Below are 12090 nucleotides of genomic sequence, written 5' to 3'. Positions count from 1 at the left end.
TGGTTAGTGGGCATGTCATTTACTATTTCAATTTCAATATCATTGAGTTCAAGGTTTGAGTTGAGATTGAGTCTGTTCAGGTTTTCCATTAGTTGATTATCTACATCATCATCTTCTGCTTGAGAACTCGAAGACATCTCGTCTTGGACCTCGACAATATCCATGTTCACTTCAGGGAGGTTTCCATTCTCTAGAAGAACCTCCGTTGTTTCACTGCTAAGTTGGGTTTTGTTGTCAATACTTTCATTATTGGATCCAGTTAGTTCTGTAACTCTCTCATTCAGTTCGTGATTATTCAACTGATCTTCTACTGCTGAATTATAGTTATTTTCAAGACTTGCTTCAGCTTTATTTTCCAAATTTGCCAAACACAAATCTTTGTTGTGTTTAGAACAATCGAGATCTTCCTCGTTCTTCTACACATCATTGTCACTGGTTAGCTCAGGAGACAACGCCTCAGCTGTGGTCTGCTCTTGTGGCTCACAATTGTTGTCCAGCATGTTGTTGTCAGGGATGGATTCCTCGTCGTCCTGTTGGCTCACATTGAGATCAGTCAACACTAACGTCTTGCCTTGTATTTTCTGCTGTCGCCGTTGAGTCTGTTGGATGATGACAAATTTTTCAGTGAAAAGGACCTAAGTAGATAATAGAGCATAACATTTACTCGGCACCTTCCGCTGACTTTCATTGTCTGGATCCTTAAACTAGTACCGATTTACTCAGATATAAGGCCTAAAGTAAACCCGAGAGGATTGTACTTGTAAAGCTTGTATCTTCTCTTTTAAAAAAAAGTAAATAAGTAACTACTGAACAAGAAAAGGAACAAACTAGCATATGAAAGAAAAGCAGACCAGAGGTGATGTTCACACAAAGTAGAGGCATTAGACTATGACTATGTTAGGGATTAGATAGTGAGCTCCACTTAAAGGATATCCAACCTGAAAGAGAAAAGGTAAGCCTAACTTACCTGCTTCCCTCCAGTGCGCTGCTAGCCTCCCTGAAAGATCCCTGTGGCTGCAAGCTTCTACGCATGTGCACACCTCTAGTGATCACACTTCTATGGCTAGGAGTATTGGGCAACTGCCCAGTAAGTCTTTGTGAACTGCGCAAGCGCACAATGCTCCCTCCACCGGCACGCGATGAAGAGAGGTGTGGGGACTTTTTGGAGGGGATTGGAGCGCACTGGAGTGTAGCGGAACTACAGCATTGGACCTGATAGACTACTAGGGAATGGAGGAAGTCAGAGGTAAGTTAAGCTTAGCTTTTTTCTTTCAGCTTGGATATCCTTTAAAGGACAGGTAGTGATAGGACTATGTACGGTACTTCGAAAATTACTTTGAAAGACGTCAGTGATTCATAAAATATAATAATAATGAAAGTGGAGGTGGTGCCCTGAATGTGACAACAAGAGGTCTTAATGGACCGTCTTCATGAGTTGCTGACCTTGGCTTGTTTTTTGGCTTGCTTTTTTGCTTTCTTTTGAAGGTGTTTACTTGGCCCTGAAGTAACCTCATTTTTCTCCTTCACATAACTGTCATCATTAGCATCCTCATCCTTCTTTTCATAGACTGCTTTTGCTGATTTGGGGGTATTCTTCTTGGCAGGCTGAAATAAAAGCACAATAGTGTATGATACAAACTGCGAGGAAGAGTCTGATATCTCCAGGCAGCCAATAACAGAGACTGACCGGACTACTACGGTAGGTGTTAACAAATATTAGTGTACATGAACAGCCTGGTGACAACTTAATGGCCATACTGAGAAGTTAATATACAGTGGAAAGATTGTTAGTCACCCACTGTGCCAAGGGCAACATGGGTTGGATGAAACAACTGCTTATTACTTAAAGAGGATCTGTACTCTTAAGCCTCATCTACACGCGTAGATGAGGCTCCGATGTGCCTTATCAATCGAGCAGCTGATGCGGCTCGATTGATAAGATCCAACAGGTCGGATCTTGCCACCGCCGATTCCCTGCTCGTTCCCCACGAGGGGACAATGGCAGGGAATCGAGCGGAAGATAAGCTGCACCGGGCGGGGACGAGGGTGGATCGAATCCGGGGGACACGCAGGGATGCGGAAGAGGCGATCGAGCCGCCGGATCGCCTCGTGTAGTTGAGGCTTAAAATTCTTACAATACAAAGCATACCATTCTATTCATTATGTTCTCCTTTGCTGCTTCTGCCACTCCCTGCTGCAATCCTGGCTTGCAATTGCCAGTTTTAGGCAGTGTTTACAAACAAAAAACATGGCGGCTGCTAACCAGCATGTGATGGGCTGAGAGAAGCTCAGGCTGTGACTCATACAGAGCCTGGGGGGGGGGGGGGGGCGTGGAGAGGGTGTGTATAACTTCTACCTATCACAGCAGAGCAGCACATTCCTGCCTGAGCCGACAAAGCTGACAAAGGAAAGAAGATTAGACTATATAACAGAGATAATACAGCCACTGTGCAACTAGGAAAGGTTGCAGTAAGACAGACCACATTAGAACAGGTATAGGAACTTATAGGATAGAAGAAATAAGGCTGAAAAATTTGTTACAGAGTCTCTTTAAATAAGGTCCCATATGCAATTAACATAACATTTTCTTCTGAGTTTTATCCTAGGAGATACGTTTTTACCTTTTTCTTAACCTTCTGAGGACCGGTTGCCTAACCCCCCATGGGGACCAGAGCAGTTTACATGCCGGGGGGGAAGAGGTAAGTGGATGGCGTGTAGAAAGCCAGGCAGCCATATCCCCACTATAAGCTAGCTATGCATCGTTGCCCCCAATATAGCAAGGTGTCCCCGGTACAGCTATCAGCCATTACTCACTTCCCAGGGTCTTGCAATGAGCAGCTCTAGCAGGGATGCCGGGCAGAGCGGAGGCATGTGACTATCGCCGGGGGAACGTTAGGCAGGCAAGTCCCGTCCCCTTCTTCCCCTCCTACCGCCGCTGCTCAACAGTGATCACTACGATTGGCCAGCGATCGTAGTGATCACATGATCAGGAGCCAATCGCCATGGCTCCTGATCACTGAGAGGAGATGTCGGCTGTCTCGGGTGCGCACAATTGAGCGCACAAGAGCGGAAACAGCAGGTGGCGTAAATTCTACGCCGCATCAGTTAGGCAGCCACAAGTGCGGTGTAGGATTTACCTGTGGTGATCCCCAGAAGAGAAAAAATATATACATACCTGGGGCTTCCTCCAACCCCCTCTGGCCTGATCTCTCCCTCGACGTCCTCTCCACCACCTCCCCATTTATCTGCAATGAGCACCAGTAAATTGCCCAGTCGGTTCAGTCAACGCAGGTGCAGAACGCTCCCAGCGAGGAGAGCACGATGGGGGCACGAGGCCAGGCCGCACATGCACAGTGGGCCCCAGGCCAGTGGACTTAGCAGAGACGATTGCGAATGAACTGGGAGGCGGCGGAGGACATCGAGGGAGCGATCAGGCTGGAGGAAGCCCCAGGTGTGTATACATTCTCTCCTGCCCCAACTCAGGTATACTTTAAAATAGCTTCCCAGCAGCACTTTGGAATTAAAAATATATATATATTTTGAGTGTTTTCCTGCTTGCTGCTGATTTAAAAGGCATTTTATTGACAAGTTGTGAAATATTAGAATCAACCAAAAAAAAAACATGAGTGTCTCCTGAAACAGGTATAAAAATGTATTGAAAAATCGTAGAACAGCCATAGAAAATCCCCTTACCCTCCACCTTAAAAATACTGATACACGACCGTATATGAAATGTAACCTCAGCTGATGCAGATACCAAAAAAAAAAAACACATGCACACCAGCAGCTGCACTCAGTGGCGGCTCCAGGATTTTTTTTTAGGGGGAGCTATGCAGGTGCTGGACCAATTTCCGGGGGAGCTGACGACCTGTGGCACGCGAAGCGCGCCGCGGCAAAAAACGGGTGTGGCTACAGCCTGCGCCGCGGCGAAAGAATGGGCGTGGCCATGACCGGATGAGGACGGCGCTAACTGTAATTTAAAAGTGAACCCAGGGTGAGAGTGATGTGGTGGCTGCCATATTTATTTCCTTTTAAACAATTCTAGTTGCCTGGCAGCCCTGCTGATCTATTGGCTGCAGTAGTGAATTGAACTACACCAGAAACAAGCATGCAGCTAATCTTGTCAGTTCTGACAATATTGTCAGAAACCCCTGACCTGCTGCATGCTTGTTCAGGGTCTATGGTTGAAATAATTAGAGGCAGAGGACCAACACGGCAGCCAGGCAGCTGGTATTACTTAAAAGGAGATAAATATGGCAGCCTCAATATTATTCTCACCTCGGGTTCCCTTTAAAAGTGCAACGCAAAGACAGAGGGCCCAAGTTTTGGTGACCCTTTCCCCAGAAAATTCACATAATTGTGCAGGTTTTCTCAAGAAAATACACGTAATGTGAGCAGATTTGAACAAAAAACCTGTTCAAGGACCCCAATATGCACAATCGTTATCAGATATGACCCCAATATGCACAATCGTTATCAGATATGACCCCAATATGCACAACCGTTATCAGATATGACCCCAATATGCACAATCGTTATCAGATATGACCCCAATATGCACAATCGTTATCAGATATGACCCCAATATGCACAATCGTTATCAGATATGACCCCAATATGCACAATCGTTATCAGATATGACCCCAATATGCACAATCGTTATCAGATATGACCCCAATATGCACAACCGTTATCAGATATGACCCCAATATGCACAACCGTTATCAGATATGACCCCAATTTGCACAACCGTTATCAGATATGACCCCAATATGCACAATGCTCAGCAGTTCTGACCCCAATCAGCAGCACCACCTGAAAAAGAAAAGAAAAACCCATTTACTCACCTAATCAGAAGACCTCTTGTTCCGACCTCCTCCTCTCCCGACCTCCTTGTGGCGCGCAGCTCAGCTCCCACAATCCTCTTCCTTCCTGCAGCAGCCTGCATTACACGGCAAGCAGGGCTACGGGAAAATGGCTGCCCGAAGCCCTGCACTGCAGACTCCAAGTCTGCAGAGCAGGGCTTCGGGCAGCCATCTTACTGTAGCCCTGCATGCTGCTCCGGGCTGTGAACTGACTCAGCGTCTCTTAGACGCCTGAAGTCAGTTCACGCCAGGGGGTGCTTTGGGGGTGCTTGGACAAATTTAGGGGGTGCTTGAGCACCCCCAAGCACCCCCCTGGCGCCGCCACTGGCTGCACACACACTTCAAACTGCATAAACTTGCACTAAATGCAGAAATTCATGTAGGCAGACTGGGTAAACAAAGTACCCTGCATACAGCGCTGCAGCAGGTAGTTAGTAAGCAATAGCAGGACAATGCAACTGATTTCCAAAGTTCCACAAGACCAGGTGAATCAATGCTTATATTAAAAGTTCCACGGTTTGGACAAGCAAGGAGACTGCTCAAAATATCACCAACTTTTGGTGTTTTGATAAAGGTTATGTCCTCGGTCCTATGCAAATAAACTTTTAGCTGCAGGAGTGGCAAGTAAAGAGGGTGGTCTTCAAGGTTTTAATGGGCAGTCTGAAGAGACTGGTGAAATAAAAGTCAGTATTATATGGATGGCCAGAAATGCCTTTTCCATACACACTATTTCACTCAGCCTGGAGACGTCAGTTTAAAATTCTAAACATTTAAAAAAACAAAATTGCATAAAAATGAGAAATAATAAGCTCTCAGGATGCGCAGAAGTAATTTGGGAGTATTGTGAAATTGGGGTACATTGTTAAGACAAGACAGGTTCTCTTTCGAGCAAATTCCTACCGAGTCATCCAGGACAGGCAGGGAAAGATCCAGAAAAGGCTCATGGACTAAAGACACCTAAGGGGAGAGACAACAAGAGAGACACATTACAAGATGTTCACTTGTGAATGTAAGAATTCATTTACATCATTTTACCAGAATTCATGCATAATATCCCCCCCAAAAAAACCTGCTTTTTGTTACCCATAGCGACATGATTCCACCTTCTGTGCTTCAGACAGTTACCAGGGGCATGCTTATGACTCAGGCCACAGCTGGTCAAGGGTGGTAAGCTGAAAGCACATATATGGGCCTCAATTCACTAAGCAGTTTAGGACTAGTCTACCGATGGTTTTACGTAGAGAAAGAACAGCCAACAGGAAGAAATAAACAAAAATTCTTAAAAATGCTTGGGAGGCAGTGGTGGACTTACCTCTTAGAAGCAGACACGATAATTGTCAATTTCGAAAAGACAAATTTATTGTATACTCCCCAAAAGTGCTGCAACACGTTTTGCAGGCATAACCTGCTTCATCAGGCAATAAACAGGGGTATAAACAGTATATAGTCAGTGATGCACCAGCCACCTCTGTAACAGACGGAGGCCACTGGTGCATCACTGACTATATCCTGTTTATTTCCGATGAAGCGGATTATGCTTGCAAAACACGTTGTAGCACTTTTTGGGAGTATACAATAAATTCATGTCTTTTTGAAATTGAAAGTTATTGTATCTTCTAGGAGATAAGTCCACCACTGACTCCCAAGCATTTTTAAGAATTTTAGTTTATTTTATCCTGTTGGCGCCTCTGTTCCTTCTCTATGAATACGGTGTCCACCCCTGGTGGAGGGGTGTTTTACCCCCTTCTTTCTGATCTACAGAGAGCATCTTCTTAATCCTGAATGAGGACAGGTCTTATCTCCTCACCTGTATTGACAGCGGTTACCTGGAAGGTAACCCTGGTTTGTGAGTATAGCTTTCTCACACTTTAACATTCCCCCTTTTCCAGTACATACTACACTATATTAGGCTCTCAATGTTCCTGTTGTACTGATGGTTTTAGTCTACTGATGGTTTGGTGTAAAGGAGCAATCAGTTGCATCAAAAGGGAATTCACTAATAATTACTGAATATTTTAGACCTGTTTTTAGACCTGGTCTGAAACATTCGGTAATTAGGTCTAATTACCGTACTAGGTCTAAAGATACGAGTAGCAATGACTGACATCCTTCGCCTCTGTCGAGCTCTCCTCTGGATACATTTAAACTCCTGCATAATTAATTTATAAAGCTCCATCCTCACATCTAAAATACCTCACAGAAGTACTTTACCGACAGAAATCAGATGGTCTAATTTCTGCCAGAAAAAGTGGGCGTGGTTACTTGCCTATGTGAATTGTGTAATTACTGAATGTTTTAGACCAGGTCTAAAAACAGGTCTAAAACATTTGGTAATTATTAATAGTAATTATTAATAATTATTAGTAAATTTCCCTTTTGATGCGACTGATTTACACCAAACCATCAGTAGACTAAAACCATCAGTAGGCTAGTCCAAACTTCTTAGTGACTTGAGGCCATAGTCGGCTTACCATCTGCAGACTTGTATATAGGCTCTGCAGAGCAACACCAGCTGACAGAGGGATAACTGGCCCGACAAACAGTGCTAAAAGAGCTTCAACCATTTCTGGCAGGTCACCATGAAATACATAGATTTTAGCTCAGGGGTGGGAAAACTTTTTTTTGTAATCGGGCCACATTCCTCTTTAACCAGTTGCTGACTGCTCCACGCCAATTGGAGTGAGCAGTGCGGCAGCCCCAGGACCGCTCCACGCCGATTGGCGTGAACGGCTGTCTATGGGGCTAGCAGGAGATCCCGCGCATGCTGCCCACGCATCTCCTGCTTGGAAGGCGGAGGTCTCCCAGCGACGATCGCCGCTCGGTAGACTGACGGCGTAATTACTAATTACTTTGTACAGCGCTGCGATCTGCAGTAGCGCTGTACTGGGGACAGCCGTATGACACGGCTGTCCCCTCCAGAGTGTCAGCGGTGATCCACTGTCATAGGCTGAAGCCTATGACAGCCGATCACAATGATTGGCTAGCAGGAAGAGGGAGGGAGGGTTTAGGAGAGAGGAAAAAAACACATGTATTTAAAAATAATTAATAAAAATATTTGTGGAAAAAAAAAAAAAAAAACATTGTGCGGGGATCAGACCCCACCAACAAGAAGCTCTGTTGGTGAGGGGATAAGGGGGGTGGAATCACTCGTGTGCTGAGTTGTGTGGCCCTGCAGCTTGACCTTAAAGCTGCAGTGGCCATTTTAACAAAAAATGTCCTGGTCACTAGGAGGTTTGACACTGCGGTCCTCAAGTGGTTAATGCAGTTCAACGCCGCTGCATACGTTTGTGTCTCCCTCCTAATTGAGTTTAACTCACCCAATCGCTCATTCCAGCAGCAATCTCCATGGCGGCGGTGGCATCATGTGACATGCTGGTACATAATAATGGGAGGTAACATGACGCCGCCGTTGGCATGGAGATTGTCACTGGAACAACCGATTGTGTTCGTTGCTTCTTGTATGTGCGCTGCAGTTATTTTTCAGGAATGGCGGGAGGGAGAAGGGGAGCGGAATGCAAATAGGACCATCCTCAGGCTGTGAACTTACCGCGTGACACGTCTCACACATTATGGTGCTCGTCAGCTCACCACCGAATAACCGATCCACGAAATTTGGGATCGCTCTTCTCTTTTCACATTCTAATGAGAGGGAGAGAAAGCCAGAATCAATGTTTTTACACATCAGTCCAGTTATTTTTTTCTTTTTAGACTACACTTTAAATTGTCAGCCATGAATGGAGGCAGCCATGTTGTGGGTGGCGAAAGAGAAGTGATCTGCAATTACCAATTATGTTGAGCGCTAAGGTTAATTCTGTATGTTGTTACACCTGAATTCACAGGGAGCCACCTTTTGGTCTTTAGGTTATACCATACAATACAAATCCACCAGGAGTCTTCTTATAACAAATGTATACTTTATTGCCTGCTTTAACACATTAAAACCCTACCCCCTGTGACAAAAATGCATCCTCATTCACTTAATCTGAGGCAGAATAACTCTGCAGCCATGCTACCTACAGACCCCAGATTTAGAGTGTAGGGAGGGGACCCTCTGAGCCACTACCATGCTAGCACAGCTGATTCCCAAGCAGTGGCCTATCTGGGTAAAATCGCGCCTATGGCAAACACTAAAATTGCACCATTCCCCCAAAGCAGAGCCTCATTCAATCATAATAAAAGCAGTATAGGTAGCCCCACTTTCATCCCATTGTGCCGCTGCTTCCCCCTCCCTCACTGCGACCCGAATGGTCACCCCCCACCTTGCTTTTAAATGTATGGATCCCCACCTTGCAACACCATAATCCTCTACACTACTGTGAAGATCTTCAGGACAGTATATTGCACTAAAGAGACAGAGGGAGATGCGTCCGTCACTCAGGTAGGCGGTGCGGGATCTACCCATAAGTCCTATGCGCTATACCAGTAGATCACGATCTACCTAATGGGCACCCCTGCGCTACAGTATGAGGGGTCAGATGTAATGCTTACACAGAGGTACACACCTAGCTGCTCACTCCGCTCTTCCAATGAACTTCGCCCGACGGCCCCCACATCACCCAGTCCCATGCATGCCTCCAGGACTTCTCAAGAGCTGTTTCAACACTATGTAACTTCCTACCTCCACCCATTAGGGCAGCCCCCTCCTTCAACATCTTCAAGAAGGCCCTCAAAACTCACCTTTTCACTCTGGCCTACCACCCCTCACAAGTGCTCTAACCCCGCATGGTCCCCTACCTTTCGTGTCCCTACCTCTCCCTCTAGATTGTAAGCCTTTGGGCAGGGTCCTCCTCCTTGTGTCTCCTACCTGATTATGCACCTCCATTACTGTGCACCCATGCTATGCATCTGAGTGAACCTAACTTGCCTAATCTCCATACTCCATCCAGTGACTGACTAAGCATTACCTTGTACTCATACCATGCTGCGTGATCTGGTTTGCATGTATTCCTGTATTGTAATATTGCTGTATGTCACCCCTAAATATTGTCTGTAACCTAAACTAATGTCCAGCGCAGCACAATATCATACCCCCCAACCGTCCCGTTTTCGTCGGGATTCTCCCGATTTGGGGGGGCCCTCCCGCTATCCCGGGCCCCCCCTCTCGAATCCCGACGGCTGGCAGAGAATAGAGGCGGAAAAACTGATCGAGGCTCCAGCCGCGGTACTGAGGGATGCGGGAGCCCGGCTTCAATACTTCCTCCCTCCCTCCCTCTGTGAATGCCCCCTAATGTATGTCCGTGTGCCCCCCTCTCCTCCCCTCCCTATAGGCAGAGTGAGCGCAGCGGAGCGGGCAGTCGGGTCCTCTTACCGCTGGCTGATGCACGCGTACTGTCTCTGGCATCGGACCTCCATGTGCTTCCTGTTTACTATGACGTCACAGGAAGCACATGGAGGTCGGATAGAGACAGTACGCGTGCATCAGCCAGCGGTAAGAGGACCCGACTGCCCGCTCCGCTGCGCTCACTCTGCCTATAGGGAGGGGTGGAGAGGGGGGCACACGGACATACATTAGGGGGCATTCACAGAGGGAGGGAGGGAGGAAGTATTGAAGCCGGGCTCCCGCATCCCTCAGTACCGCGGCTGGAGCCTCGATCAGTTTTTCCGCCTCCATTCTCTGCCCAGGCGCCCCCCCCCCCACCTAAAAGTGGCACCCTCCTCCCCACCCACGGTGACGGGCATTCTCCCCCCCTCCACTGACAACCCCCCTAATTAATCACATAAGGGGACACTGGGGGCACATTAGGAGGGAGGGAGGGAGAAGCTTAATAGCGTCCATGCGGCATCCATGCCGCATACGCATCCCCGGGCTGGTGCCTCGATCGGGTTTTCTTTTCCCCCCCCTCGGCCACCCTCACCACCCTCCTCCCCCTCCCACTGGCACCCTCCCTTTCAGGAGTAATTAATTAAAATTTTTTAATAAAAAATAAATTTAAAAAATAAATAAAATAAAATAGTGGGCGTGGCTAGGGGGTTGGGGCGTGACCAGGGGCGTGGCCTAAGTGTCCCGCTTTCGACACTTAAAATGTTGGGAGGTATGCAATATGTTGGAGCTTTATAAATACAATAAATAAATAAACGCACAGGGCGAGGTTTAGATGTCTCATATACAGTATTAGGCAACTCATTTTAATTTGGGTTTAATGTTTTGGCTGATCAATGTAGAGGACAATCATTGTACCCGGCTGTCTGAATAGAACAGATCAAAAGGACTCTCATACATAAATACAAACCTACCTTTGACAACTTTTTTCACCTCCTCCTCATCATCAATTTTCTCTGAAGTCTCCTGTAATGACTTAGGACATTGCTGCACTCACTCTCTAAAATAGAGGAAACCGGTAAAGTGTTAAGATATGTGATGTTTTATATGCCCTTATACAGCTTATGCACTGATCTAGAGTCATATGATAATGTTGTCTGTTTGTTAACCAGGAAGTGTTAAATAAAGTTTTTACTCAGAGAACAAAAAAAAAAAAAAGAGGAAGAGAAGAGAACAGTGTGTGTATCTGAGAAACCTAAAGCATGGTGCCTGTGTGAATTTATCCTCCATCAGAGATCTGCTGTAGCTCACAAGATAAGATTAGAAAACAGCATCAGACCGGTTATCCCTGCTCTTAAATCAAAATGGCAACAGGTTATGGGCCCAGGAGAGAGGGAACAAGCCGATGGAACAGGCTGCTTTTCGATGGAGATGAGAAGAATTATGAGCTGTGGGAGACAAAATTCCTAGGCCATCTGCGCTTGATGAACCTTAAAGAGACCATCCTGCATGAACCGTCAGATGAAGCAGACCCTATTCAAGATAGGAGTAAGAATGAAGAAGCTTATGCTGAGCTAATCCAGTTCCTAGATGACAAAAGTCTGTCTCTTATAATGAGAGACGCAGCTGATAATGGAAGAAAAGCATTGAAGCTTCTGAGAGATCATTATGCTGGCAAAGGTAAGCCACGTATCATAAACTTATACACAGAACTGACATCTCTTCAGAAATCTGAATGTGAAAGTGTCACAGACTATATCATACGCACAGAAACAGCTATTACAGCACTTAGAAATGCAGGAGAGACCCTCAGTGATGGACTACTAGTTGCTATGATTCTTAAAGGCCTACCTGAATCATTCAAACCATTTGCAATACATATAACACAAGGCAAAGAAGATGTGACTTTTGCTGACTTTAAAACCCAGTTAAGAATTTTTGAGGACACTGAAAAATATCGTAGCA

The 12090-nt window shown here is 46.1% G+C and overlaps 1 protein-coding gene across 1 annotated transcript; it reads right to left on the bottom strand.

Moving 5' to 3' along the window:
* Nucleotides 1-370: 370 nt before the first annotated feature.
* Nucleotides 371-11415, bottom strand: LOC137545269 (ubiquitin carboxyl-terminal hydrolase 16-like). Its single transcript, XM_068266384.1, has 6 exons — nt 11395-11415; nt 11100-11151; nt 8413-8504; nt 5766-5822; nt 1444-1605; nt 371-635 (listed from the first exon to the last, which is right to left on the bottom strand). The coding sequence occupies exons 1-6, from the start codon at nt 11413-11415 to the stop codon at nt 417-419; spliced, it is 603 nt and encodes a 200-aa protein (XP_068122485.1). The 3' UTR covers nt 371-416.
* Between the last annotated feature and the right edge of the window lie 675 nt (nt 11416-12090).

This window comes from Hyperolius riggenbachi, chromosome 2 (genome assembly GCF_040937935.1).
Source record: "Hyperolius riggenbachi isolate aHypRig1 chromosome 2, aHypRig1.pri, whole genome shotgun sequence".
NCBI classification, from domain to species: Eukaryota; Metazoa; Chordata; class Amphibia; order Anura; family Hyperoliidae; genus Hyperolius; species Hyperolius riggenbachi.
This window is presented reverse-complemented; position numbering and strand designations above follow the sequence as displayed.

What these genes read in the sequence shown, in the direction of transcription:
- LOC137545269 (XM_068266384.1), bottom strand. Translation starts at nt 11,415, where the DNA reads ATGGAGGATAAATTCACACAG. An exon ending in GGTGAAAAAAGTTGTCAAAG is followed by an intron (nt 8,505 to 11,099) that starts GTAGGTTTGTAT and finishes CCCTCTCATTAG; the next exon opens with AATGTGAAAAGAGAAGAGCG. An exon ending in TGCCTGTCCTGGATGACTCG is followed by an intron (nt 1,606 to 5,765) that starts GTAGGAATTTGC and finishes CTTTTATTTCAG; the next exon opens with CCTGCCAAGAAGAATACCCC.